This window comes from Mangifera indica, chromosome 2 (genome assembly GCF_011075055.1).
Source record: "Mangifera indica cultivar Alphonso chromosome 2, CATAS_Mindica_2.1, whole genome shotgun sequence".
NCBI lineage: Eukaryota > Viridiplantae > Streptophyta > Magnoliopsida > Sapindales > Anacardiaceae > Mangifera > Mangifera indica.
Window position 1 is genome coordinate 3901507 of NC_058138.1, and position 27478 is coordinate 3928984.

The 27478-nt window shown below is 33.4% G+C and overlaps 3 protein-coding genes across 4 annotated transcripts; 1 reads left to right on the plus strand and 2 right to left on the minus strand.

Annotated features, from left to right (window-relative positions):
- The first annotated feature begins 4175 nt into the window (after window positions 1-4175).
- LOC123209654 (ALA-interacting subunit 5-like) lies at window positions 4176-8980 on the plus strand. Its single transcript, XM_044627780.1, has 8 exons — window positions 4176-4296; window positions 4623-4681; window positions 4803-4877; window positions 5841-5957; window positions 6724-6794; window positions 6882-7179; window positions 7708-7997; window positions 8905-8980. Exons 1-8 carry the CDS (start codon window positions 4230-4232, stop codon window positions 8957-8959), a joined length of 1032 nt encoding a protein of 343 aa, XP_044483715.1. The 5' UTR covers window positions 4176-4229; the 3' UTR covers window positions 8960-8980.
- A 433-nt stretch (window positions 8981-9413) lies between these two features.
- Window positions 9414-13658, minus strand: LOC123201549 (peptide chain release factor PrfB1, chloroplastic-like). 2 transcript variants are annotated; one of them, XM_044617109.1, is made up of 7 exons: window positions 13387-13658; window positions 12974-13033; window positions 12270-12490; window positions 11572-11775; window positions 11037-11252; window positions 10303-10489; window positions 9414-10139 (listed from the first exon to the last, which is right to left on the minus strand). In XM_044617109.1, the coding sequence occupies exons 1-7, from the start codon at window positions 13544-13546 to the stop codon at window positions 9829-9831; spliced, it is 1359 nt and encodes a 452-aa protein (XP_044473044.1). In that variant the 5' UTR covers window positions 13547-13658; the 3' UTR covers window positions 9414-9828. The 2 variants fall into 2 exon arrangements, with proteins under 2 accessions (XP_044473044.1, XP_044473053.1); XM_044617118.1 differs by having other exon boundaries at window positions 12974-13029; window positions 13387-13527.
- Window positions 13659-14890: 1232 nt separating this feature from the next.
- LOC123199368 (endoribonuclease Dicer homolog 2-like) lies at window positions 14891-27180 on the minus strand. The gene is made up of 23 exons (XM_044614342.1): window positions 26796-27180; window positions 26497-26554; window positions 26105-26282; window positions 25818-25931; window positions 25134-25268; window positions 24034-24118; window positions 23879-23943; window positions 22679-22819; window positions 22098-22226; window positions 21884-22013; window positions 21697-21796; window positions 20662-20857; window positions 20426-20586; window positions 20057-20275; window positions 19701-19927; window positions 19353-19624; window positions 18831-19255; window positions 18629-18729; window positions 17625-17821; window positions 16953-17162; window positions 16247-16657; window positions 15827-16105; window positions 14891-15597 (listed from the first exon to the last, which is right to left on the minus strand). The coding sequence occupies exons 2-23, from the start codon at window positions 26550-26552 to the stop codon at window positions 15247-15249; spliced, it is 4182 nt and encodes a 1393-aa protein (XP_044470277.1). The 5' UTR covers window positions 26553-26554; window positions 26796-27180; the 3' UTR covers window positions 14891-15246.
- Window positions 27181-27478: the final 298 nt, after the last annotated feature.

Sequence of the window (27478 nt, forward strand, 5' to 3'; positions counted from 1 at the left end):
GCAAAACCACTCTAGCAAAAACAAAAGCTCTGATTTTTTATCAACTAAGTTGAGGAAGTTTGAGATGTAAACACTCCAATTCTTTTCATTATACTTATTTTTTCAATCCAGGGGAGAAGCAACGCCACTTAGGCAAAATAACTTCTATGGACAATAACGAAATAACTTCAGTATAAAGTGAAAAACTGAAAATCATAAAAGAGTCAAAGACGAACACAGGATGGGAGAGATGCCAGAGAGAAGATGAGTTCCTGTCGACAGTCGTCAATGCTATGATGAAGACAAAGGTTTTGTTGTGTTAAATGCAAATTTATCAGATTCGACTCCCATGTGGCTACAATCATGGATTTATAAGACTTGAGAGCAGAGGTTCTGTTAATCAGCGAAATCTTTGAAATTGAGGAAAGCGGAGGTTCCATTAATCAGCGAAATCTTTGAAATTAAGGAAAGCATTTACATACTTTTAAATCGGATTAATGATTTAACATTTGCAGAATTTATGTCTCTTCTCGTTACTCATTACTCTGTTGTTGTTTTTTCACTGATTCATGTTAGCATTAACCTTTTATATTTATTTATTGGCCAAATAATCGACATATTGAAATTTTAAAAACACCGCAGAATGTTTTTTCAAATTTTCAGAAAACTCCTGAAATTTTTTATTAAAAATCCTAATATTTTTTAAAATTACATTTTACCTCAAATATATTTTATTTTGAAAAGGAAAAATAAAATAGAAAAAGTCCATGCAAAATGAACTTCTTACAATTTTATTTAACGAAATTGAAGATCACAGGTGGGAATGTGACTTTTTGAAACTTAAAAGTAGATTTTAGTCATGTCAACAAACCTTGGATGGGGCATAGTCTTTTGGCCTTGTTTATTTTATATCAAATCAATTTGAAAACAAAAATTGGTATGAATGTAAAATTTTGTAAATGTAGTATTATTCATTTTAGAGCAATGTTATGTGTATCCACTTTTGTATACATAAATGAGTATACATACGATATGTCATCATGTGATTAAATGTTACTTTATCTATTTATGTACTCAAAATCCTGGAAGAATACTCAAACTTGGGTAGGTTCCAATTCTAATTTTGAGGAACTGACCAGTTCCGGCTTCTCCTCTTCTATTTTTTCAGCAAGAGATGGCTTAGGAGCAGCCCCCTCTGGTATTTTCTCCAAAGGAGCCACATAAGCTACACCTTCACCAGACTTTGAAACGATAGCAATTTTGAAACCTGGTTCCACAGTTTCTCTTTCTTTGGCTACAAGCTACAAGAAATTAAAACACAGAAGCTAGCATCAACATTAATAAATCTAATCACAGCAGAGATGGGGGAAAAAGTAACCACTCTGCAAAAAGCTAGAAAAGTAATAAGAATAGACATTTTAGCATTACCTCTTTAATCACACCTGCTGCTGGACTTGTTGTATTAAAGTGAATGTAAAGAAAGAGTGTATGCCACAAAATAGAGTAAGCTAAAATATTAGGAGCTTAGCTAGAGATAACAAAGTATTCTCTTCTTTATCTTATCATCTTTACTTATAGAGTAAATTTTATCCATCAGTTGCCCGTAGTTTTTTTTGTATTGGGTTTCCCGTGTAATCACTTGTGTTCCTATTTTGAATATTTTGTGCATTTTTATTGTTTACATTTTTTGGGTTTTATAATACTACTCATTTCATATTGTATCTTAATTTGTTCAATAAAATTATGTGCACTTATATAATAAGTACTAAATTGGGTACCATAATGACATATTACTATGTAATTGGGTATTTGAGTGATTTTGAACTAAAAATAAAGTAATACTAAACCACATAGTTTTACATCATTACATCCATTATAAGTGCACATACAAATGACCCATTTTTCGAAATAAATTAAAATGAACACAAAAGGATAGGATGAGATGATTACCAAGATGAGAGGCAGTATTTTCAGCAACAATATCGTCAATGGCAACGGTTATGGCCATCCCTAATGGTTCCTTGTCATCAACATACCTAAAACATCATTTAAAACAAAGAAACCATTCTCCTGTGGAGCTAGAAAAAATGACTGAGCAAATGTTCTCTTATCGGAATCCTTTCCAATCAAATATCCGGTGACCAAAACAATCACTCCTCCCATAGGAACTTTGAGGATCAACAGTCACTATCTCTGTCAAATAATTCTGGTAATCCAAGGCCAGTATTTGCTCATCTATTCCCTACACCATAATCAAAAAATCGTTTCGCCCTAAACTCGGAAAATCAAAATGATAATGATCGTATTCTGAACTTGAAAACACAAAATTTGTCTATACAAAGATTCGATGAATAAGAGATAATGTGGAATCAATAAAGTAAACAACTGCACTCAAATCAATATAAAACAAGAAGAAAGAAAGCGTTTTTTAACTATGATTCACCCAAAACAAACAAAACTATGTCCGCTAAGATCAATATTATTGCAATATACTCGGATTTTTATCCTTAACACAAATGCCAGAAGCAACTTATCAGGACTTTTTTTCTTTTTCTAAGAGAAATCATAAAGCAGGGTTAAGTCCAAACAGCTTACGGGCTGACACCTTCACCCGCTCTTATAATAGAAATGATCATCATTTCAAACTGAGATAAGACAATTATTTCTTCACAAACCCTATATTAAAAAAAAAAAAAAACACCATAATAAATTCTTGTTTGTAAAAGAAAACTTAAAATGGGGTTGAGCCTAAACCTCTTATAGATTGGCACTCTATATCCCCAACCCACTCCTATAGACGAAATGGTCGTCAGTTCCAACATAAACAAGAAAATTATTTCACGGCAAAACCGTAAAATGAACAATTAAAAATTGTTATTTCTAAGATAAATCCTAAAACTATTATTTCAACAGTCAGATCGAACAACATTAGAAAATCTTTCCTTCCAAAAAACTGGCAAGTTCAAATCGAACCGTCAGATTGCCCCTTTATATTTTAAGAAAATAAATATATTCTTAAATCATGAAAAATATAATTTTAAATTCCATCCGAGATATTAAATTTTTGCCTAATTTTAAAGGAATGTAATTCTTTTCTTTTTTTTTTTGGTTGGGGATTGGACAATTTCCCACCTGCTTTTTTGTCTCAATGACACTTTCCCACTCTGAAACTTCAAAAACAACACTTTTATACCTTTCATGTCTCATCAAAAGTCGAGCGTTAGCTTTGATAGTTAAAGTTATTTTCATTAATTTGTAAAATATATAAATATTATATAATTAATATCATTTACACCCTTAAAATGCAAACAAATTACATGTTTACTGACTTAGAAAAATATCACTTATACCCCTCTCCAATTAAAAACATCCAAACCCTACTTATAATTCAAACCAGTCCCAAACACATAATCACACAGATTATCGTTGAACTTACGATTACAATCACACTAAATGATGTGATTCAATCAAAATCACATCTGGATGGTGCGATTCCAATTGAATTTACACCATCTTGATGCATTTCTCATGTGATTCTGATTGATATCGCACTATGTCAACGCAATTCTAACTATTGCAACGAGATGGTGCAATTCAACTAGAATTGCATTGACATGGCACAATTCAAAAAGAATCACATTGGCATTATTCGATTTTAATCATACTTGCATTGACATGATGCGATTCTGACTGTAATCATACTATCTTAACTGTCGTTGGCAACATACATCCTTGTCGACTGTTTTACAATTTTACATTCATTTTTTAATAAAGTTTTAAGGACAATGTGTTTTACAGCTTTAATAATGGTCAAAGGTTATAAAAAGTATATTTGCGTCCTTTTATTGTCTATCTTAAAAATTAATGAATTTCACTAATAAAATCTAACTAAATATGGGAAAGTGTCAATTTTAAAATTCAAAGGTGTGAAAGTGTCATTGGAACAAAAAACAGGTGAGAAATATCGTTCTCATTTTTTTTTTTTGATAAAACTTCCTCGATCCTTAATTCCTTATTATTTATTCTATTATTAATTTGGAATTGTTTTATTATATGCTTTTAGTTACTATTTTGGAAAGTCCTAATTTAAAATAACAGAACCAAATTAGAAGCAAACATTCCCTTAAATATCTTTTTTATTTTTTCTTTTCTTTTTGTTTCTTGACTTTGTCTTCTAAAAAATATAATAATTTTCCATAAAATATATATTCTGTTTCCCCAGAGGAGAGATCAGGGTGGCGATCTCGAAGATGAAAGGAGCCACGAGCACTGATTCATCTTCTTCTTCTTCTGCAGCCAAATCCAAGAAACCAGTATGTAAGTCTCTTATTTAATTTTTTTTTTTCCTTTATTTTTTCTAATAACAATTCACAATATATATTTATTACAATGTGTGTTTCTTTTTCCTGGAATAAATTTCAAAGGTATCATAAAATTTTTCTCTGAAATTAACACAATTCTCAGATCAAATTCTTCGAATTTTCTTCCCTTGTTTGATTTACATGTAATAAACAAATACGAAGATATTGAAGGATTGTTTCTGGTTGTAACATATATTCAGAAGAATCATAAGATATAATACTTCGAGATTTTTTGAGATTTAACAAACAAATTATGAACAAATGTTCCATAATTTATTGCAGATTCAAGGTTTTCCCAGCAAGAGCTTCCTGCAAACAGGCTAATTCTAACGCCAGCATCTGTATGTAGCTTCAAAATTAATTTTTTTAATAATATAATCAACATCGCCCTTTTTCCTTAATTTGTGGTATTTAATTCTTAATTCTTTTTTTTTTTCTAATTTATGTCTTTTATGGTTTCAGATTATCACAGCATTTATCGCTGTGGGATTAATCTTTATCCCTCTTGGCCTTGTTTCTTTGTTTGCATCCGATAGCGTAAGCCAAATTAGATATTTTATCGACATGCACACAATCACATATTAACATATTATTGTCTGTACATAAATTTTTTTGTTATTGTAGTATATATAGTCTTACTATTTTAGACGTAATGTTGTTTCATAATTTTGGCAGTAACATATGTGCTTTTAAAATTTACCTTAAGAAAGGTTGACTAAAGGTTTGTGAAAGTACAATAATATTTGCTTTTTCATGTTAGAATAGGTATAAACACAGGTATAAATACTGATGTGTCATTACGTGATTAGATGTTAATTTATTAATCATTTAAAGAAATTCAATCACATAAAAAATATGTTAGTGTTTGTACTTGTTGTTAGTGTACAAAAAACCCTAATAGAATGTAAGTGTCACTAATAGAACTTGATGGAATGTAACGAAAGTGTCATTGTGGGATTAGTCGTCTTCCCTCTAGGTCGTGTTTCATTGTTTGTGTCAGATAGCGTAAGCCAAATTAATTTATTTGAGTCAAGATCAATAAAAAAAAATGAAATTTTATGTTTTCTGACACAATCAAATTATGTGCACCAATAATGTGTAAAACGTAACTGTGTGATTATATAATTTTGAATTATGGATAAAATAAAACTCAACACATAGTGATACGTCATTAGTTGTACGTAAATTAGTACTCATTGTAGCGCATATAGTCTTACACTTTCTGACATCAAGTAGTTTCACAATTTTAGTGCTAACCTGTATGGTCTTAAAATATACCTTAAGAAAGTTGGCTAAACGTTTGTAAAAGAACAATAATTTAGCAAATATGGGTATAAATATTGACTAGTCATTATATAGTTAGATATTATTTTATCTTTAATTTAAAATAAGTCAAACACATAATAATATATTAATATTTTTACTTATATTTGTATACAAAGTATGAATGAATCATAGTTATGTCTTCTTTTAATAAAACTGCTCTCCTTTTACTTTCAGGTGGTGGAAATTATCCACAGATATGATGTTGATTGTCTTCCTTCAGAATACCAGAACAAAATGGTTGAATTCATTCAAAGTAGCTCAACTAAGAAGACCTGTACTAAGAGTTTAACTGTAAGACATTCAAATAAATTTTCTTTAATTTATTAATCTAATCCTAAAAACTTCTGCTTCAAGTAATACTTCATATACTAACAGACGAGTATTAATGAGATGACATGTTATCATGTGTAGAGATAAATATAATCCGGGCTGGCTTAGCTCAAACTAGTCGATCTTTAAGTTGGAGCTTTAATTTGGCAGCTCAATTCTAGATTAACTCGTTTATTTATCTAGTGATACGGTGTTTATCATATCGGTACCATTGTTTACCCCTCTAACGATACTGTTGAACCAGTCGATAGCCATTTAACGACATTATGCATCAACTCAAGCGAGCTCAACTTGGGTATTATGGCTTTGAAGCAAGCTCGAGCTAGCCCAGGCTCAGCTTAGATTGAATCCACCCCTTATCATGTGATTAAATATTTTTGAATTAAAAATGAATAAACAATTAGATCACTCAATCACATAATGATACATCAGTTGTCAGTGTTCATCCGTTAGTACAAATAGTATTAGTCTTCAACATTCTATAATCATTTCTCCAATTTCAAGTTCAATAAAACTATGTACACCAAGTTTTAGGTACCCAATTGGGTATTCAGATGATGTATTATCATGTGATTATTTGATTTTGAATTAAGGATAACGTAATATCTAATTATATAATAAAACATCATCTGGATACTCTCTAAGTGTAAATAGCATTGCAAAATATTATTTATTCTAATCCAGTATGATTTATTTCTGCTAACCTAGATTAAGTAGATATTTCCAGGTTCCTAAGCAGATGAAAAGTCCTGTTTTCATCTATTATCAGCTTGAAAACTTCTACCAAAATCATCGCCGGTAAGTTCTACTTGTAAAAAGGACCATTATAAGGGCAGATTCGATTTGAACTGTTTGAGATCAAATCGATGTTTTAACTGCTGACAGATTTGTGAAAAGCCGAAGCGACAAGCAGTTGCACTATGGAGACAAGAACGCGATATCAGCTTGCGCACCGGTAGCCCAATCGACTGATAAATCTCCGATTGTTCCCTGTGGCCTGGTAGCTTGGAGTCTGTTCAATGACACTTATGGCTTCTCAGTGAAAGGCAAGTCCTTACAAGTTAACAAAAAGGACATTGCTTGGGGAAGTGACAAGAATTATAAATTCGGACACAATGTGTTTCCTGAAAATTTCCAGAAAACCGATCAGGTTGGAGGTGCCAAACTTGATTCAAGCAAACCTGTAAGTACTCTTGTTTCTTTATCGGGCATAATTCATTATTATCGAGAATAAAGTAACATGTAGGGGGGGATTCAAACTTGAGTCTGGGGTTGATTCATGCTCGGATTGAAGTCATAATGTCGAGTTCGAACTCAATTTGAACTGGCACACAATGTCACAAGAGAGCTTAAATTTGTAATTTGAATTTATAGCTTAGATTCATAACTCAAGTTTGCGATTTATTAATAAAATAACATTGTTTTATCTAATAATGAGTAAAACGATGTCGTTTTGACAATTATTTGACATGATTCCAATCAAACCATAAGTCAAACTCAAACTAAATCAAGTCATCCACTTAGTTTGCAAGTCAAATTGAACCGAACTCTCTTTATCTTGAATTAGGCTTAGTTTAAAAAACGAACCAATGCTCTCAGTTCAAATTTAAACCAAACCGAGCCAACTTGGTTGGGTCCAACCAACCGTAAATTGCTAAATTTTATATATATATTTTTTTTAAGTTCTTAATGACTATTTTTCTCATAACAGTTGAGTGAGCAAGAGGATCTTATTGTCTGGATGCGCACGGCAACATTACCGACATTCAGAAAACTGTACGGGAGAATAGAGCAGGACCTTCAAGCTAACGACATGGTTACTGTTGTGATAGAAAACAATTATAACACATATGGTTTTAAAGGCACAAAGAGCCTTGTGCTCTCAACTACAAGTTGGATTGGTGGGAAAAACAATTTCATCGGCTTGGCTTATATTACCGTGGGGGCAATTTGCTTGCTCTTGGCTATATTCTTCATTCTTTTGTATGTTATCAAGCCAAGGTGAGCTTTTTTCTTCTTTGACTCTTAGTTACTGCTTTCATTTGTGTTTTGGTGAAAACAAAGTATGTCCAAATGGTTTTTAAGGTTCATCTAAATCCTTTTTTAAGGAGAAAATCTTGGGTATGACTTGAGGTGAAAGTGAGTTGGGTCAAATCATGCTGAACTAAAAATGGAAAGACTCAACATGTTATGGACTGTGTCGTGTATGTTTGTATTGACCCATCAAATCTCAAGATCCATGACAAAATTGATTGTGTTAGCCTTTTTCTACAATGACCCTACAAAAATAATTTTTTCAATTGTTATTAATATTTTCATATTATTTAATTTTTGTGGGCCATATCATGCCGACCAATGGGTCTACAGGAGGGCCCAACATGACCCACTTTATTCACAAGGTCTTGGCACGACTCACAAATTTGCGAACCATACCAAATTTGGGTCATGCCAACCCATTGTTACCTCTAGGTAAGATTGTTGTATTATGTCATAATAAGTCAGTGTAATAGAATGACGATATAAGTGGGGTGATTTCGCTCCAAACCGAGCAACATCTAGTTTAGAGCTATAACTTGAGCTCGGATTGAAATCATAATACTAGAGGTATTATGATTAAGCTCAATCGAGTTGATGTATAATATCTTCATAGGGTTATTGATAGGGTCAATAACAATATTGTTATAAGGGTTAATAATATCATCTGCAAAATGAAATAGTATCACTCAATAGATAAAAATTGATATCGATCCGAGCTGCCTAATTGACATTCTAGCTCGAGATCAACTCTTTCAGACTAAGTTGCGTATTCAAGTCAAGCCAACTTGGACCAAATCCACCCCTTCTACTTTCTTCTTGCTAGAAGACCGCATCTATTGATTGTAATGAGATGTTTTCCTTTGTTGTGCAGGCCACTTGGGGATCCAGCTTACTTGTCCTGGAACAGAAACCCAGGCGGAACTTAGACTTTGGATTGTCACTCGCGCCAAAAAAAATGCCTCTCTATCTCTCTCTCTCCCCCCCCCCACCCCCCCCCCCCCCCCCCCCCCCCCCCCCCCTCTTGGCCTCACGTTTCTTGGATGAACAAATAATTTCACATAAAAAAAAAAAAAGCCTTTCTCTCTCCCTCTCCCTCTTCCCCTCCCCCCCCCCACCCCCCACTTCCTCACGTTTCTTGGATGAACAAATAATTTCACATGACGATAATTTAAGGCTTGAACTTGTCTCAGAATCTTCCCAGGAAATATTTCAACAAGAGAATTATTCTCAAGTTTCTCATCTATTGAATCCGATAAAAATTCAGAAACAAGTCATAAACAGATACATCTTATGAATCGTGAAGTATTTTCGACATGAAACTTGATTTTCTTGTTATTTGTTTGGCAATTCACTCATTGCATCAAGTTTAATTCAGAACTCTGTCCTATAATTAACTGATTGTATAAATAAATCTTAAAACAATGTTATGCGCACCCAAGCAACTTAATAGCATGTCCTTCAAAACTCATCAAGATTGAGCTCAACTACCCTTATGGGCCTACTTGAGCTTTGTTCAGCTTAAATCCACCTCTACTTACAGTTTAACATATGCAACAACTTACAGAAAGGAGTCTACATCCTTACATAAGAACATAACCTTAGAGATATTAGAATTTCTGAAGAGTAATTCATAATTTCAAACCCTTCGAAAATGCAGCTAAAGAATTTACTTGATAGCATCAGAGAGATGAAAACAACTTAGAATAACAATGAAATTTACTAAATTTACTATCGCCTAAACAATTTGCGCCGATATAAAGATGAGCGAAATGAGCAACTGAGAATCAGTAAAATGTTAGTTACCATCACTAGCGGTGAGAGAAACTGACATACTGTATTTGTGTTTGAGGTATGCTTTGATGAAGGAATCCAATTCACCATCCATTACAGAAGATATATCCGATGTCTCAAAACCGGTCCGTACATCTTTGACAAGTTTGTATGGATGAAACACATAGTTCCTTATTTGCTGCCCCCATTCAGCCTTCACTGTGTCTCCCCTTATTTGCTTGATTTCAGATGCTCGTTGCTCCTCGGCTATGACCAACAGCTTCGCCTTCAACCTACTGAGAGCCTTTATCTTGTTTGCTAACTGGGATCTCTCCTCTGCAACGATGTTAAGAATATAAATACAAACAATGAATATCTCACATTGTTCATATAAACTTAAAAATTTAAATGGTGCCTGGGAAATTTAAGAAGGAAAAATCAAAGCATGAAAAGTTTCTAAAATATGGCATAAAAAAGAGGGGGTCATAGCAAAGAATACCTGTGCAGCGAACATTAACGCCAGTGGGAATGTGTGTAATCCGAACAGCAGTTTCAACCTTGTTCACATTCTGACCCCCCTTCCCACCCGCCCTTGAAAAACTAATTTCTAGGTCCTCCTCAGGAATTTCAACATCAAGCGACTCTTCACGAAGAAGAGGCATTACTTCAACGCCAGAGAAGCTTGTCTGCGTGTAAGTTCAGGTTGAAACATACGATGAAACATTGATCCCTTGAATGATAATCCTTTTATAGAGTGTTGAACTATATACACCTCCATCATGCAGAAATATGATTATTTTCTGGGATACTTCACAGTGAAAACAATTCAAGGTTTCAACAAGACCATGAAAAGTATGCATACACAGACAGGGTCTCAGGGCTATAACTAAAAGTAACCCTTGAAGAAGAGAAGGCAAAACTGGTAAAAGTATGATTTAGTCCAGTATGAGGAAGCCAAAAACAGCCAATTTTAAATTAGATTTGCAGACCGGTAATTAATGTTACTCAGCCAAATTCCTTCTCAATGAAAATTGAGATAGAAGCCAAAACAGCCAATTCTAAATCCGCTGCAAGGTACTAATAATACATGCCAACTCCCAACCAATGGCAGTCAGTTTCTAATAGAAGTTCAATTTCAAACACTAGTGAATCCTAAAAAGCATGTATCATTTCAAGCTTCCGTTATTTTGTTGAGTAGATAAAACCAAAAGAAACTTTACATGATTAAACTACCTGACGAAGACCTTTAGCATTGAAAGGAGACTGCCGGACAATCCGATGCGTTCCTTTCTCCCCAGACAGATAACCATAAGCATAGCGGCCTTCCACTTCAACTGTAGCTGACTTAATCCCAGCTTCTTCTCCAGGAGATTTCTCAACTACCCTTGTCTTATATCGTTGCTTCTCACCCCACCTCACATACATCCTGAGAAGCATATCAGCCCAATCCTGCACTGAAAATAATCAAATATTTTTACACAAGAAAAAAAACAAAACCCTCAACTATTCAGATTTCTTGAAAATTAAAAGAACCAATTCAAAACGTAGGTGGTAACCAAAAAGGGAGAAGTTTAAATCATATTTTTAGCCTTTCAAGTTTCTAAAATTCTGAGAAGGGACCCCAATTGACTAATGACAAACTGAAAGAAATTAGGGGCAATGCTCAAGCCCCCATGTGCTGCGTTGCACACAGATTAATACTTCCATCTGACATAAAAAAATGACAAAATAGATTTGGTAATTACCGCAAAGATCAAAAACTATTTACCTGTGCATCAGTTCCCCCAGCACCAGCAGTGATAGAGATAACAGCACCTTCTTTGTCATAGGGGCTGGAAAGAAGTTGGGTCAACTCAAATCGGTCCAAAGCCTTGCTCAATTCTTCAATGATACCAGCTGCTTCTTCAAGAAGTCCAGCATCTATTGAGTCCATCTCCTCTGTTAGATTAACAATAGTTACAGCATCATCAACCTGCATTTATTGCATAATATCTAAATGTCATATCCAAAATGTGCATGAAGGGAAGAGAATTCAGTGAATTGATATGGAAGATTCATTTTCATACAATCATAGAAAAATATCTGCAACTAAAACAAAACTGCATGCAAAATCATAAATAAATATCGGCTACGCAACAAGATCTAATCTGAGTAGAAGTAGCATTCTCATTACCCCAGTTGATCAATTGACCAGCAGGGACTTGAGAATACCAAAACAAAGACTCTTCATTATGGTCAATTTGCTACCAACTTAAAATTAAATACCAGGCAAAACTAAATTATCTCCTTTTAGAAAAGAATCCAGTTCCCCTGTCACAACTCTTATTTCAATTATTAGCCTTTCCTTGTAGTGCAAAACAAATGAAATCATACTGAATCTCAACAAGTCTAAAAGCAATAAAAGTGATGAAGTTAGAAAAAGGATGGAACAATAAACCAAAGCACAAATAAAAAAACTCATGGGACCTTGGTTTTGAACTCAGTTAGCAAGTTTATCCTGTCTTTGACATCAGTCAAGGCCTGCAGGGTTTCTTGAGCTTTAGCACGATCATCCCAAAATGAACTATCAGCTGTCCTCAACTCCAAATCTGCAAGTTCTCGTTCTAACTGCTGCAAACCAGCAGAAGCTCTAATCTCTTCAACACGTGCTGAGACAGCCTCTACATCCCTTCTTAAGTTATAAAAATCTGTCAGCAATACCAGAAGATGAGAAAATTATAACCAGATAAGATAGTCAAAGACTGCTCTACACAAGTCTTATTAGATTAAAAACCAATATTTTATTGCTTAACATGATTTTTTAAGAAGGAAAAAGCCAAAAAGGCCATGTGACAGTCTCTTTTTAAAAAAAAAAAAAGAATTCCACGGAATCCTATTCTACACAGCATTGGAGCAATGAATCACCTCAAAGTTATTGCATTTGGACTGTCCTCAAAAAATAAGGCAGACAAAAACTAAACTTGAAGCCCCAGTAAGCACTCATTTCAGTCCCAAAATCTTTAAATGGATCTCAGAATTGACATGGTAACAAGTTCACTCCTACCAAAATGCATCCCTGTGCAGTATGCGCAATAATAACTCTCCTTTCCATAAGTTTAAAACCTAACACAATCTAATTACTTTTAAAATGTTTAGCAGCAAGAACATTACTTCGAACTTTCATAACATACCTTGCATTACCCATTCTCTTGTATCAGAACTCAATTGGCTCTCTGGCGTTGCATGTCTAACTAGTTCAACACCGAAACAAAACAAAAAGAACCCATTAGTAATTATCTCAATCAAACAAAACCCAAAATTTCATACACCAAAAAATTAGATATATAAAATCAAAAAATTAAAACAATCCGCTGAAGCTAAAGGTAAATTGCAAAGAACCTACAAATCTTAAGCCAAAACTCAAAGGAAAACAAAACTAGAACACAGTAATAATTTGCACAAACTAAAAAAACCCAAACTCGAATCCACCAAAAAAAAAAAAAAAAAGCAAAAGGATAAACAATTAACCACGTTAAAGATGAATTAGAAAGAACAAGCAAAGCTTAAGCCAAAACATAAAGGTTTGAGTTTGAAGTTGACGTACCAGGAGAAAGGGAACGAGAAGAAGTGGAGAAAGTGAAGGAGGGGAGAGCTGAGAATTGAGGAAGGAGAAAAATTGATCTATTATTGAAATGGGTGTGAGAAGTTTTGGAAGCAGTTACTATGGAGGTTAAATTGAAGAAAGGTCGTGCAAGAACGTCCATGGCCTTTGCTTTTTAGCCCACAAAAAACAACACCCAAATGGATAGAAAAGAAAGAAAAGCGGTGGGATTGAGCATTGAGGTGAAACAAAGATTTACCCGCCAAATTGTAACTGGATGAGTTTGTAAAGTTAACCCCAAGGCTGTCTTTGTTCAGATAATATTTTATTACGAAAAATTATCATAAAATTATATAGAAGATTATAGTTAATAAATTATTATTATTATAATTAAAAAAATTTATAAATATAAATAATTACTTTGTTGAATTAGATTTAATAAAAAATTATTAACATATGGTTTTACTTAAGAGTACTATTATATACGTAAATTATAACATATCATTATATGATTGGATAATTTTAAATTAGAGATCGAACAACATTCAATCATATAGTGATATATTATTATTTACGTACATAATTTTATTATTTATTTAAATAGGTTATCAAATTAATTTTAAAATACTCCAACTAAACAACCGTAAGTTTGTTAGGCAAGTTACGTGGTAATGTATGATGTACCTAACATACATTGTACTTAAAGTGAAGTTAATTAGAATGTAGGGTATAACAATGGTTTTTGAGCTGGATTGAATGTCAATCTGCTGGAGAGGGTGGTTTGATCTAATCGACAATCAAACTACATGATCGATGGTTAAATTGGTTAATCGTTTAAATATAATATTTAAGATAATTTTGTATAATTTATTATTCAATTGATGGAACTAATTAATTGGTGGTCGGATCAATTGACGGGTTAAAAATAAAATTCAAAACAATTTTATATAATTTATTATTAAATATATAATTTGAATTATTTTAACATTAATATACACTTACTTTAATGGTAGGCATATTCAAAATTGATAAATAAGATCTTCTTCAAGTCCCAATAATTAATTTTTTTAAATTGGTTTTTATATTGTTCAAACTATCTAGCTCAATGTGATCTAACTAAAAAAACTATTTTTAAACAAATCAAAACCGTTCTTACTAATAGGAAAGAGTTAAATAGATCAAACTGACCGGTTAGATCTACTATTTAAAACCATAGAGTATAATATAATGAATATAAAAAATTAACATATCATTATATGATTTGATGGTTTAAATATTTAATTTAAAATCACTCAAATGTTTATACTCGTTAATCCATTAGTGCCCAACTATTATTGTGGGAAATATTATTACTCGATTTAACGTTAGGTAACTTATAAATTTTTTAGTGATCATGATTCGGCAAATTGGTTTGAACTTTCTTTGATGAGTTATGTTTGCTCAAGAGTTATCAACAAAGATGGATCTAATTATAGTCTAACTAGAATTCACGAATCAACTCAAAAGAGGCAATCTCAAATTAGAGCTTTAAATTGATTGTTCGATATAAAATCGAATCATTTGTTCTTCCAACAACATTATTTATTATATTTTCACTGCTCAATGCAAAATCATCATAACATGGACACCGACATGAAAAAAGTGTTCAACAACTCTTCACCCTTGATTTCACCAAGAAACCAACACCCTCATACGTTCTTCGCATATTGGTGCCCATGCGAAAAAATGTTCAAGGGTGTTGTTTTCATTAAAGCAAAAGAAAACAAGTAACTCTCATTTGGGAATTTAACCTGTTCTTGTGCTATACATCAATATTTTGTTCTTCTATTCTAGTAACAATCACCCAAAACCATTTCCATGACTTTACATTATGGAAATGTTTTCCTTTAATGACTTTAAAACTTCTTTGCAAGCTAATTTCTTAGATGTCTTCTTGTCATCAGCAGTAGAAGTATATTTAAATACTCTCCCATTGGCTTCAACCTCTACAGTGACAGTAGCGACAACGTTAATTCCAGTATGGATGAGTTTTTTCAAGTCAAAATGTTGTTTTTGACAGAGTTCATTCAACTCCCTTGCTGGCTGAAGCCTCACCGTCTCAGGAGTAACCAAAGGCTCCAAAAGTGGTCTTACACTCTCAAAGACCTTCTCCTTGTCGTACCCCGAATCAATATATATTGCCCCCGCCAGAGATTCAATGACATCTCCGAGTACCTATTAACAATTATGAAAATTGTTCGATGAACGTCAAAAGTACAGTAGAAAATACATAGCTGACTCGGTATACAATTTGGCAGTCTATGTTACAACCTGTTTTGTTAAGACTCCACCGATCAATGTTAAAGCTCTACGGTTCAAACATCCATGATAACACAAACAAAGATGAACAAAATTGCAGAATAAAAATGAACAAAAAAATTACATATCAGTGCAAATGACTAACCTTGGGAAAAGACGATTCAGATTCCCAGCCGAATGTAGACCCTAAAGGTGATTTCTCAAAACTCTCCACTGTTGCATGTATTTGCTTGTGCAGTTCATGTGAACAATGGAGAATATGTTTATGTAATCCATGCTTCACCGACGATTGTGCATAACAATCATTATTTACAGAAGCAGATCTCATGTCAGTAATTAAACCAGGACGCATTCCTGGATATTTGTTGTATAAATGAATCGTAATAATATAGTCCAACACAGCATCTCCAAGAAACTCCAGCCGCTGCAGAGAAGATAATACAAGTAGTTAAGCCCAAAGTTATCTAAGAAAACAAAACATTCATCAGAAAACAAAATATTGTTCACAAAAGCAGTCGCACTCTTATGTATGAGAGGTAGAAAAGTTACTGTGATGTAGAAGTACCTGATAACAACTTGGGATCTCAGGAAGCATGTAAGAACCATGGGTTAGGGCTTCCACCAATAGAGATGAATCATGGAATTTGTAGTTCAGCAGAGACTCTAAATGGGCGCGATTAATAAGCTTCTCTGCCCGAATTTGGAAATGTCTCTGATATGGTCTATTTACAAAATCTACATCTATGCCTATTCTACTAAGAAATAGTATTCCTGCACTTTCACCGGCCGTGCTGATGAATGCACCAATTAGTGCCTCCACTGCATCAGCTATAGTCTTACCTTTTACCGTCTTTTTACTGCTTACGTAAATTTTTCTTGCATCAGAAAGTAACTCCTCCTGTAATGAATAACTCCCAGAATTATCACCAGGAATTATCCAACTCTTCGGATCAAAGGGTTCAGTGCGAATAAATCCCTGCATTCCATGAAGAATCCATGTGTATGGAGGAGATGCAAATCAAATCAACTATAAATGAAAATAAACACAATAATTATCAAACTTCTCAAGCTCACAGCCATCCAAACCCTTAACACCCAATATAAAATTCGCGGTCTATGTTCAAATAAACCCTACAAAGCTTTTGGGCTAGCTCAGGGAGCCACAGCTTATTATAATTGGGGCATATACAGCTCACATGGAAAAAAGCAATAAGAAAATAGCTAACATCGATGCACATGAAAACTTTGGACAAATCTGAGGAAAAAATTACCGGAATTTTGTGGTCACACCCTAGCTTGCACAATGATGCATTCGAAATTATCCTGTCCTTTTTAACACTCAGAAGGCCTTCATGATTATTTTGATGTTTTATGAATAAATAATTACTAGCCGCATATTTCAAAAAGGAGTCTCCAAGAGTTTCAAGTGATTCTAGATGAAAACTCTCTACGCACTTTTTGGTTGTGATTGCTTCCAAAACCTACCATGCAGAGTTGGGTTAGCACAAATTCAAACAAAAATTTGAAACAACACCAGAGTTAGCCCAGCTGAAACAAGAGTCTATAAATAAAATATTTCATATAGAGATTCAATAAACAACATAAATTTATTCAATCCACACACATTAGATTATTGAATAGACAGTCTTCGGTTTGATGTTAATGGATAGTGGTTTAGTTTTGCAGTGCCTATACCAACCAAAAATTGTAAAACATCCATGCTGAAATATGATTCATATTATAGTAAGTTCTAAAATGGAGTACTCAACTCGTACAGATAGTCAACAAAGGGCTTCTCAATATCAATATGAATTCGTCATCAATGATTTTAAGAATAACTTCGTTGAATTGCATTTTTTCTTAGAAGGCCACATAATTGAGTTAATTCTACCCAAGATTTTGTATATGCCACAAATTTTGTACACATAAGTAGAGCAAAGTACCTTCATAGTTGGAATAGTAACATTTTGCACACAATCATCCAAAAGCATCTTCTTCAAGTTGATAGCGAGGAGCAAAGACTGAAAACGATGCATAATAGACGGAACAAAATTGAAAGAATAAAATGTACTCCAGGATATAGGAGACATGATTACTTTACATAGTTCAGGAGGCAATTCAACAGTTAAATGACTTGGATCTGCAAAGACAACAAACAAAGGATCAATTTATGTCAACAAATATGATTATTCCAAAATTTTGATAGCTCTATTAGTTCTGCTAAGACATCATACACAAGAATTAATTACATAAAATAAATTGATATTTTGAAAAGTAATAGATAAAATAGTAGGTTGGTCAATAAGATTTAACTTGACTCCACAAGTGATATTATCGTTCTGAACATGCCAAAAATATCTAGGATCAACTGTGTTATCCGGTGCGCTGACTGTTCAAGTAAACTCATCAAGCACATTTCTCTGCAGTAGTTTTTAGTGTATCAAAAGCACATAAACCAAAGATTTCCAATCCCAATAATGCGATTCAAATTTTAATTTATTCCAGACAGGTTTGAAGTGCAATCCAGGCAATTCATGTTTTTTGGAATCACTAAAAACTCCTGAAGATTATAATTTTGGTTTAGTACCAGACAAACATCTGGTAGATAATACTTAGAGTGAGCAATATAGAACAAAATTTACCCTAGTCAAATCCTGAACAAAACTCGGGGGTCAACCTTGCCTATCCAGAAAAGCATACTTATGCTTTGCAAGAAAAAAATGAACAAAGAGGGTTTATTTTTCTAAGACATTTGGACAGCAAACTCACGAAACCAAAAAGACTGACACTCATCAATCTAATGTCGATCAAACAAGGAAAACCATACTTTCTGACAAAAAAAGATTTGACTACAAGTAATGTAACTCAGAGATTGAGTATGTCAGAAAATCCAGATCATTTCATGCACACTTTACCTCTATAAAACCCAAAAGTGAAAAAATTATACCTCTCTCTTTGTTTCTGTTGTTATTAAGGTAGTTCTTCACAGTAAAAAGGTGTCTCCCGTTCAGCAATATTGCTTCGTTAAAACATAAATGGACACCATGCCTGCAATGTATTGTGTAAGATTCAGGTTGCGTATCTACATTAAAATGTGGAATGAAAAGAGAATAGACTATTGCATATTCCCACATTTAATAACTACATACTTTTGTTTATAGTACTCCTTGTATGTGATAACAGCTCCATCTTTCATTGTTAGAAGTGAATTTGCATTCAAATGATCTAAAATACCCGTGATACAATAGATGTAACCATTGTGCGGGGTGTAGACCAAAGAATTTCGAATCATACAAACGCAAAATCGGCCACTTTTGGTCTCCACAAAATGAGCATTTCCCTCCGATGGACAGTTTGTGTGATCCTTTGGACCATAGTTACAAGGAAATAAAACAGAAGCGACAGAGGTCCAATCAATCAACGGCTGATGTGAGTTAGTGGATGGGAGCAGAAGATAATCTGCCTCAGGACTCTTCCCTAGTTGAAATCCATCCAAAATTTTTGCCAATTTTTTTACATTATGATCCAGAAGAACTCTGAAAATAGTAATCTGAAACCTCCTACAATTAAGGACCTGCAAACAAAAAAAGGGAAGATTAAATTTACAAAACAAAAGACAAAAGAAAAAGGACACATTTACATGCTTAATTGAATAAAACCAGATACCACACCTGCTCTCTGGTAAGCTCAATAAATCCAACATACTTCAAGCTGACTGTCAATGTACCCCTATCAACTTCCATATCAAAATTCACATTCAAAATATCATCCTCAAGCTCAGTCCTCATGGCAAGGATAATATCATGAAGTGGAACATCATAATTGAAGTTCTGTTTCAACTCAATTAAGTAGCACTGATACATTGTCTTGGCTATGTAAGCTTGCTCATTGACAAGTTCAGGTGGGAAGTAAATGGGTTGCTTGTCATTATATGGATCGTTCTCTGTAGATTAAAAAGTTAAATAAAGGAAATAATGAAGTTTAAAGTTACTCATATTATAGGTTGCAACAAAAATTACCAGATTTTTGTGCCTCGGCTTCTTCCACAACCATTTCAGGAACAAGATTACCTGTTAACTCACCAATTTGATGGAGTTGCTTGCACGCTTTGAGACATGCAGTTTGCTTTAGAGTTTTAACGTTACCTCGAACTTGAACAATCTGTATAGGGCAGCTCTTGGGAAGATACAGTGTGCAAATCTCCATCTCCTTGTCTATAACAAACCTTGGAGAAGGTTTAAAATATCTACAGAAAAATAAAGCCAACAAAGAGATACAAATTACTGCATTAAGCCATAATACCAGTTTTTTTTAACAATAAGCTCATAAATGAAGAGTTTAGGAGCATTTGCAATATGAACTAGAAATGACTAACCCATCAGAAGGAAGTCGTGAGCAATAGAAGTGTATCAAACCAACACTTGAACTGAGTGTCACGATTGCTCCAGTGCTTTCAACACAATAATAGTCCTCATCATGCTTACCATTTCCAAGATGAGAGCAAAGATGCGAAGCATGATGCAGGGACTCTTTTCTCATTATTTCTCCACTGGCAAGATAATTCTCCAGCCGGGAACGAGTAGTATGATCCCCACTATAAAATTATGGCAAGTCAGAAACATACTAATCTATCATCGGTGGATAAATTCAATATATAAAACATTTAGGGGCACCATCAAACTCTTCCGACAGCAGTATTATATATCTCGGTTTCTACGAGAAATGAAATAAATAAATGTCTTACCTCTTCACCATTAATAAATAATCTGAATTTTGCATTCTAGCACGACCTCGGGACTGTATGAAACTGCATACAGTAGCTGAAGGGTCGAATCTAATAACCAAGTTGCAGCTTTGAACATCTAAACCCTCTTCAAGTATTGATGTTGCAATAATGATGTTCACCTACAAACAAGTCATTCTCACATTCAAAACATGCATAACAAAGAATACTTTGAACGAAATTACATATTAACATACAAGGCCTTGACGGAATTCTTCCACAATTTCATTTTGTTTTTTCTTGGATTGGCATTGCAGCCCAGAATTATTTCCAGCAATATATTTTGTCTTCCAGCTGCAGTATTGTGGAAGCAACTCATTTAGTAGAGGTTCAAGCACAATAGCTGTAATGACCCTTTGCACAAAAATTATGCATCTTATGTCCTGCAAAGCCCTGCATTTATATTAGAGATAAGCAACCTCAGCAACGCATTCTCCTTTACACAAAAAGAAAAAATTATATCATATCCAATCATTTCAATCATCCAGAATGACTTCAAGATTGCTAACATATTGCAAATTTTACAACTTAAATAATACAGGTTTAGTAAACTTGGTCAAGCAATCTAATAAAGGCATTGAGACACACAATCATCAGGTCAACACTCTACCATGCCAAATGTAATATAGCATTTTTCCTAGCAAAGGAAACAGTAAACAAAAAAACTTCCAGGGTTGTTCCGAAAAGAATTCCTACACAGCATAGATTTAGTTAGCATGTATACTTTTAGAGGTGCTTTCATATGGTTCTCCAACAGAATGTCACTTAATTTTTTTCTTGCCTCAACTTGAAATAAACAACAGACCAAAAATTTTAACACTCTTGGAAAAGACTTACCAGAAAAATTGCAATATCTTCATTAAATTTTTAATTCCTGAGGTGAGACTTGGCAACAACTAGGATTCACCCCAAGTTGACTCAAATTACCAATTTAGAGCATGCATTGTGCACCTATCACTTCTTGGTTTTCCGTTATCTGTTCTATTTCCACTGTCTATGTCATTTGTATAGATAATCAGACAAAAGAATTGTTGTGAAAAACATCTCCAGATCTTCATTATGTTAAGGTCCTCAATATTTTTACATACATGTTAGAATATCAGCACTCTTATGAGCTGGAACAGATTAAAGGAATATTAATAGAGGATTTTAATTGAGTACTCGAAATTATAGACCATACAGCAAGATTAAATAGATTTTATGAAGATCAACAGTCATGCTCACATGCCAACCTGTACTCAAGGAGAGAGTCAAATAGGCAAGCAACTTTTTCTGTTAGAAGTCCAGCATCCACGTTGACTTTAACATTATTGCCAATGGACCACCCTGGTCCTAGATTTAGGATGAAGAAAAAGAAGAAATAATGTAAGAATAACACATTAAGTCTCTGCCAATTCTCTCACTAAGTTGGAGAAGTACCTGATGGTATGACAGTGGCAAATACTTTATGAGCATCCGAACTGAATCTTTTAACAATTGACCCACCGAGGACATCCAAATGACCCCATGCAAAAAAGTCATTCTCGTAACGTGATAAGCTCTGTGCAGCCTATTACAGAAATGCACAAGCAATGATCTCTTACAAACCTATATCAATACAAATGACCAATGGCAGTGAAGAAAGAGTATATACCTTCGAAGCCAACCAAACACCAAGCTCCTTTACACAAAATAACAAAGTTGAATGTATCTTCAATACTTTCTTCCTTATAGACTCTGCTTTTGTGTCAATAAGATCCAAATTATTCAGAGAAATTTCATGCTGAAAAGCAATAGATCATTGTCAATAACCCCATAGAAGAAACCATAGATCATAATGATATGCATTGAATAATTAATATTTCTCAGAGGAGACAAGTACAGAAACTCTATAATTCTTGACACGCATCTAGAGAAAAGTAAGATCAATTCTAAATCAAAGTTGCAGAATCTATGGAACTAATGAAATCACCTCAGTGCAACAAATTTTTTATACTACACACTGCCACGCAAATCATCATTGCTTTTTGGCTCATTGCAGAGAAAACCTGATACTATAGGCCATTTATAAAATTATTCAATAGAACCCATCACTACTCTAGAAAAATTCTTAAAATCCAAATAAAAATTGAATCGTAGAAAACCTGTCTAAGAAAAAGAATAATATATTTCTAACAATGCAGAGACAATAAACTTGAACCTTGCAACTTAAATTTTCAGATTGAAAATACACACCTTTGATAATAAGGAATTCAACTCATCTTCTAAGCGAGCATATAAAGCATATGGAAATTCAATATACTTATATATCTTGAACTTTGGAGTCGAAAATGGTATATATTGAGCAATTACTGATTCACTCCTGCATGTATAAACCTTCATTGCATAAGAGAATAATGACATCAGTAATCACATTATATAATAAAGACACCATAAAATGCGATTTCATCCTAAAGATAGAATATATAATATCAGAAAGGATACTTCAAGATGAACCAAAATTAACGGCCCCTTAGTTATGCAAAATCATCAGATCATTAGATTAATACACTCCACAACATCCGAGAACACTGACATCCAGAAAATAGACATTGGAAATTGAATATTGTACAAAGTAGTCTCAATCATTCAAAGAAGACAATTCTTAATATTTCCAGGTGGAGTTATAATATATGCACAAAAGTAATAGTCATACGCACAGAAAAATTGAACAACATCAGCAATGCACAAGCACTTCCCCCTGCAAGAGTTTCTGGACCATGGAAGACAACTTTATGAAAAAAATAAGAAGAGACAAGCACAGAAAATTTTCCATTTGAGCTACAAACATATATAGAAGATGATCACAAGAAAAAAAAGACAAAATGGTAGCTAAGAGGAATGTTCCCACTTTGTAAATCTCTTAGAACATTTAACCATAATAGAATAAGGGTAAAATGAAGTCACATTTTTCTCATCAATTTCTTATTCAAAATTCCTTTTGTTCTAAAACTTTTGAAACAATTATCCCAGATACATGAAATTAGTTGCTTAGACTGTTAAGAAACCACTTGACCTAATAGATTAAGCTGATAGGAAAGGTCCCAGCAATAGTATTTAAGCACTAACATAGAACACCCTCAAAAATAACTAACCCTAATTGCACCATAAATAAGGAGACCGTGGGCTGTGTCACTTGACTAGTTTCAGCATACATAGGATATTAAAATTGTCACATAAAGAGCAACAGAGGTCCTTATCAATAATTCATTTAAACAGCCATAATATAATTAAACAGCAATAGAATAATTGGTGTCAACAGCCATGCCACCTATATATGTTTTGTATGTTCATACCAAGATGGACAAATCAAAACAGGTTTAAATACACACGCAAATATCCATACATAGGCACATCAACAAAGAAGTAACTTTAAATAAAAAGGAAATCAGCAACCTTTGAATTCATAAGAGTCTCAAGTTCATCAATATTCTCCCAATAACCATGATTCGAGTTAGCTCCTGGGCCAAGAGAAATGAAGGAAAAAAAGATTAAGAGGCCATATTTATAAGCAAACTATACATTGTTAAATTTTGTTAAATTGACACTACCTTTAGACTTTATAGGAGATGCAGTCATCCCAAATATCCTAGGAAGATCAGATTCACCTGATTTTAATAGGGGGTGATAGAACTCCTGAAAAGTAAAAGAATTTCTATGACAATGCAGAAATACTCAACATAGAAAGATAAGATACTGAAATTGTAACATGATACAGAAACGCTAACTTGCAGGATATAATTTTAGTTCCACGAATAATATAGTGATGTCATGCTAATATGACGCTTATAGATGATTTATGCATCTCAAACAATGATGTATTTTGGCATCTTAATCCATCAACTTGCCACAGAAGAATAACATAGGAAATATTGACTACCATATAATAGTTTCCTGAGATTTCAAGAAGGATACCTTTAATAGCTAGAAAGAAACTCTTAATAAATTACTAAAAAAGAGTTAAAATTTAGGCAATGATCAATCTGGCCACAAAAAATTAAGAAAGTTCTGATAATCTCTTTTGTTTCCATCCTTTCAATAATTTTTAAGATGAATATAATAGTGGCATGTTTGATATTTCAATCCATCAAAAAAATGCTTGAAGTCACTTATGTATGCCCACAGGATCGCACTCAGAGTCTGGACCTTGCTTTATCAATGGTCTGATGAAACAAAAGTGGTGACATAAATTAGATACTGTAAATAAAATCAGCCTGCATTATCATAAGGGAAAATAAAAGACACCTATCAATAGATAGCATCCGGAATATAGTTAATATAATCCTCTTTGAGGTCTGCCACACGTAAAATTATCGCATATCCCCAAAATAGAAAAATCTTACAACACAAGCTAACAATCTTTTATAATGATGTATGTATCGTACATGAATCTCAAAGTGCATCCTCATGAAACTAAGATATACTTTTACAACTAAAAGAAAACGTTACCGATACATGAATATATAGAACTGAGATAATTCCTTCTGCACAGATCATTCATTATATGAAATTTGTGACAAGTTTTATTCTTCAAAAAATTAAGGATCAGTCAATCTAAATGATTGAATATTTAAAAGTGCATAAGTATTTTACTATAATATAGGAAATTAATGGAAACAAAAGAAAAATAAGCCAAAACAGTATAACTCACCGTCATGATACAAGCATATGGGTATTTACCCCTGGTATGGTGGCATTCATCAAGAATTAAAACTTTGATCATGTTAAGTTTTAAAAAGCTGTGCCTCAAGCCATTTAGCAAAATTTGAGGTGTCATCACAATTACCTGTAATTATGAAACTGAAAATTAATACTGACTGCATAAGCCATCCCTAAAATTCATGATGTTAGAGCATTGTCACAAAAATTAATGCATAAATACAGAAAGAAAAGTTTGCAACCTAATGCATGAGTAAAGGAAAAAAAAGCTTTTGCAAGTCAATTATTAAACTAAGAATCATCAAAGAAGGATTAGAATTGCCTAAAATAGTTAGGAAACATATTAGATTGAAAATTTTGGCTTTTTTAATGCATATCTTCTCAGAGTAGGGATCAAGCAATATCTAAAACATGAAAATAAAGAAAGTGATCAGAAAAGAGAAGGCAACATAAGCTCTTAAAATCAGGAACAGAAATTGTTTAATTTCCTGCCGGCTTGACATGTGAAAAGGGTATATCAAACAATCACCAGATCAATTGACAAGTTTCAATCACCATATCAAGAAATCATTTCAGTCATTTTGCTGATTGAACAAGTAAATCGGAAACAAAGCCTCCAATAACAGAAGACTAAATGAACATTAAATTCAGAAACATAGCAAATAAAAAACTGCACCTCATGTTTGCCTATCTCTTCATTCCATGTCACAGAATCCCAATAATCCACTCCCATTTCGCCCCAGTACATTCCAACCTTTAAATCAGTGTGCAGTTTTATAGCTTCCGCTTGCTAATATTGGCAAACAAAAACATAAAAAAGAGACAAATCAGAAGTAAATTGTTTTAATTTTAGCTACAGCTTTAGCATTCATACTAGTTCCAAATGTGCAACTTTTGGCATAGATGGAAGATCAAGATTTAAAACATTTCAAAAAACTTATTCTAGTTTTACAGATTAGATACCTGCGAGACCAGAACAACCTGGGGCACTAAGAAGACAGCAATATACTGTGAAGGTTTCCTCAGAAGATAAGCGTAGTGTCGAAGAAGCATTATGGCAATCAAAGTCTTCCCGGAACCAGTCTCCAAAAAGACTATTGTGTTCTGCTTAATTGCCTTTTCCAATGCTTCCAGCTGATAACTACAACAACCAAGTACACAGAATCCACAAAGCATCAAACAAAAAACAACAAAAAAGAAGGATTACCATAAATTCTAAAACCCTTCAACCCACACAAAACACAAAATGAATGCATAGCCAAACAGACCCTTAATTTTCTTTTGTTTCCCTAGCATTTCTCATCAACCAAACAAAGCTATCTTCAGAACCAAGATTAAGTAATCGGTAAACTCACCATCTGGCAAATGGAAGAGGATCAGAAGAACCTTGTTCAGTTGTGACCATGTCCATGGCTACATTCAAAACAGATCAACCAATCAACCACCCATTAAAAAACTCAAACCAAACACAATTACAAACAAAAATCCCAAAACCCACGTAGCCTCATTCATCACTTCATAACAAGTTCACATACGTTTGAAACAATATAACAAATGAAACGCAGCATTCAAACAAACCAACACTCTTGCTTAATTTAATATCCAAAAAAGAGAACCAATCGAGAAACCAAACACCAGAGAAAACATAACTAACCAGCAAGTCCAAACACAATGAAGAGTAATGAGATGTACACGATGAGCTCAAAAACAATAATCAAAACAGTAAAGCAATAATGAGTATATGTTTCTTCTTCCTCTCCTCCTCCTTTGCCTGTCTAGTTACTGCAATATATAGACAAACATGTAAAAAGGGAGATTCTTTAAGCACTTGACCATGAAACAGTTAACAAAAAATTGATCTTCCTGCAGAAGGAACTTCTTGAGCAAGGCTTTGACAGCAAGAAGTTAAAAAACAAAAAGTCTCAAAACTTTTCCACAACAGGGCAACACGACAAGATGAAGTGGGCCATTCTATTTTCAGAAAGTTTGAATTAAAAATATAAAATCAAAATTCAAAAGGAAGCGTTTTTAATGTTTTCCCGGAAAGTATGTACACTGACAGACCGTGGATGATGATGTCAAATATTTTTGCTATTGAGAGCACGGCTGTCGAAACGAAGCTGGGTAGAGGAATAAATAGATAACCTTATTTTTTACAAAAATAATAATAAATATTTTCTATTTCCACATCATAAAAAATAATTATTTAAAATTATCCAATAATTAAATTGAATCAATATTTAAACCAAAAACCAGAATAAAAAAAGGGTTCATATGCCAAATTAAGAACATAATAACACCAATTTTTTATTTTGTTATCGGAATTATTTATTTTTG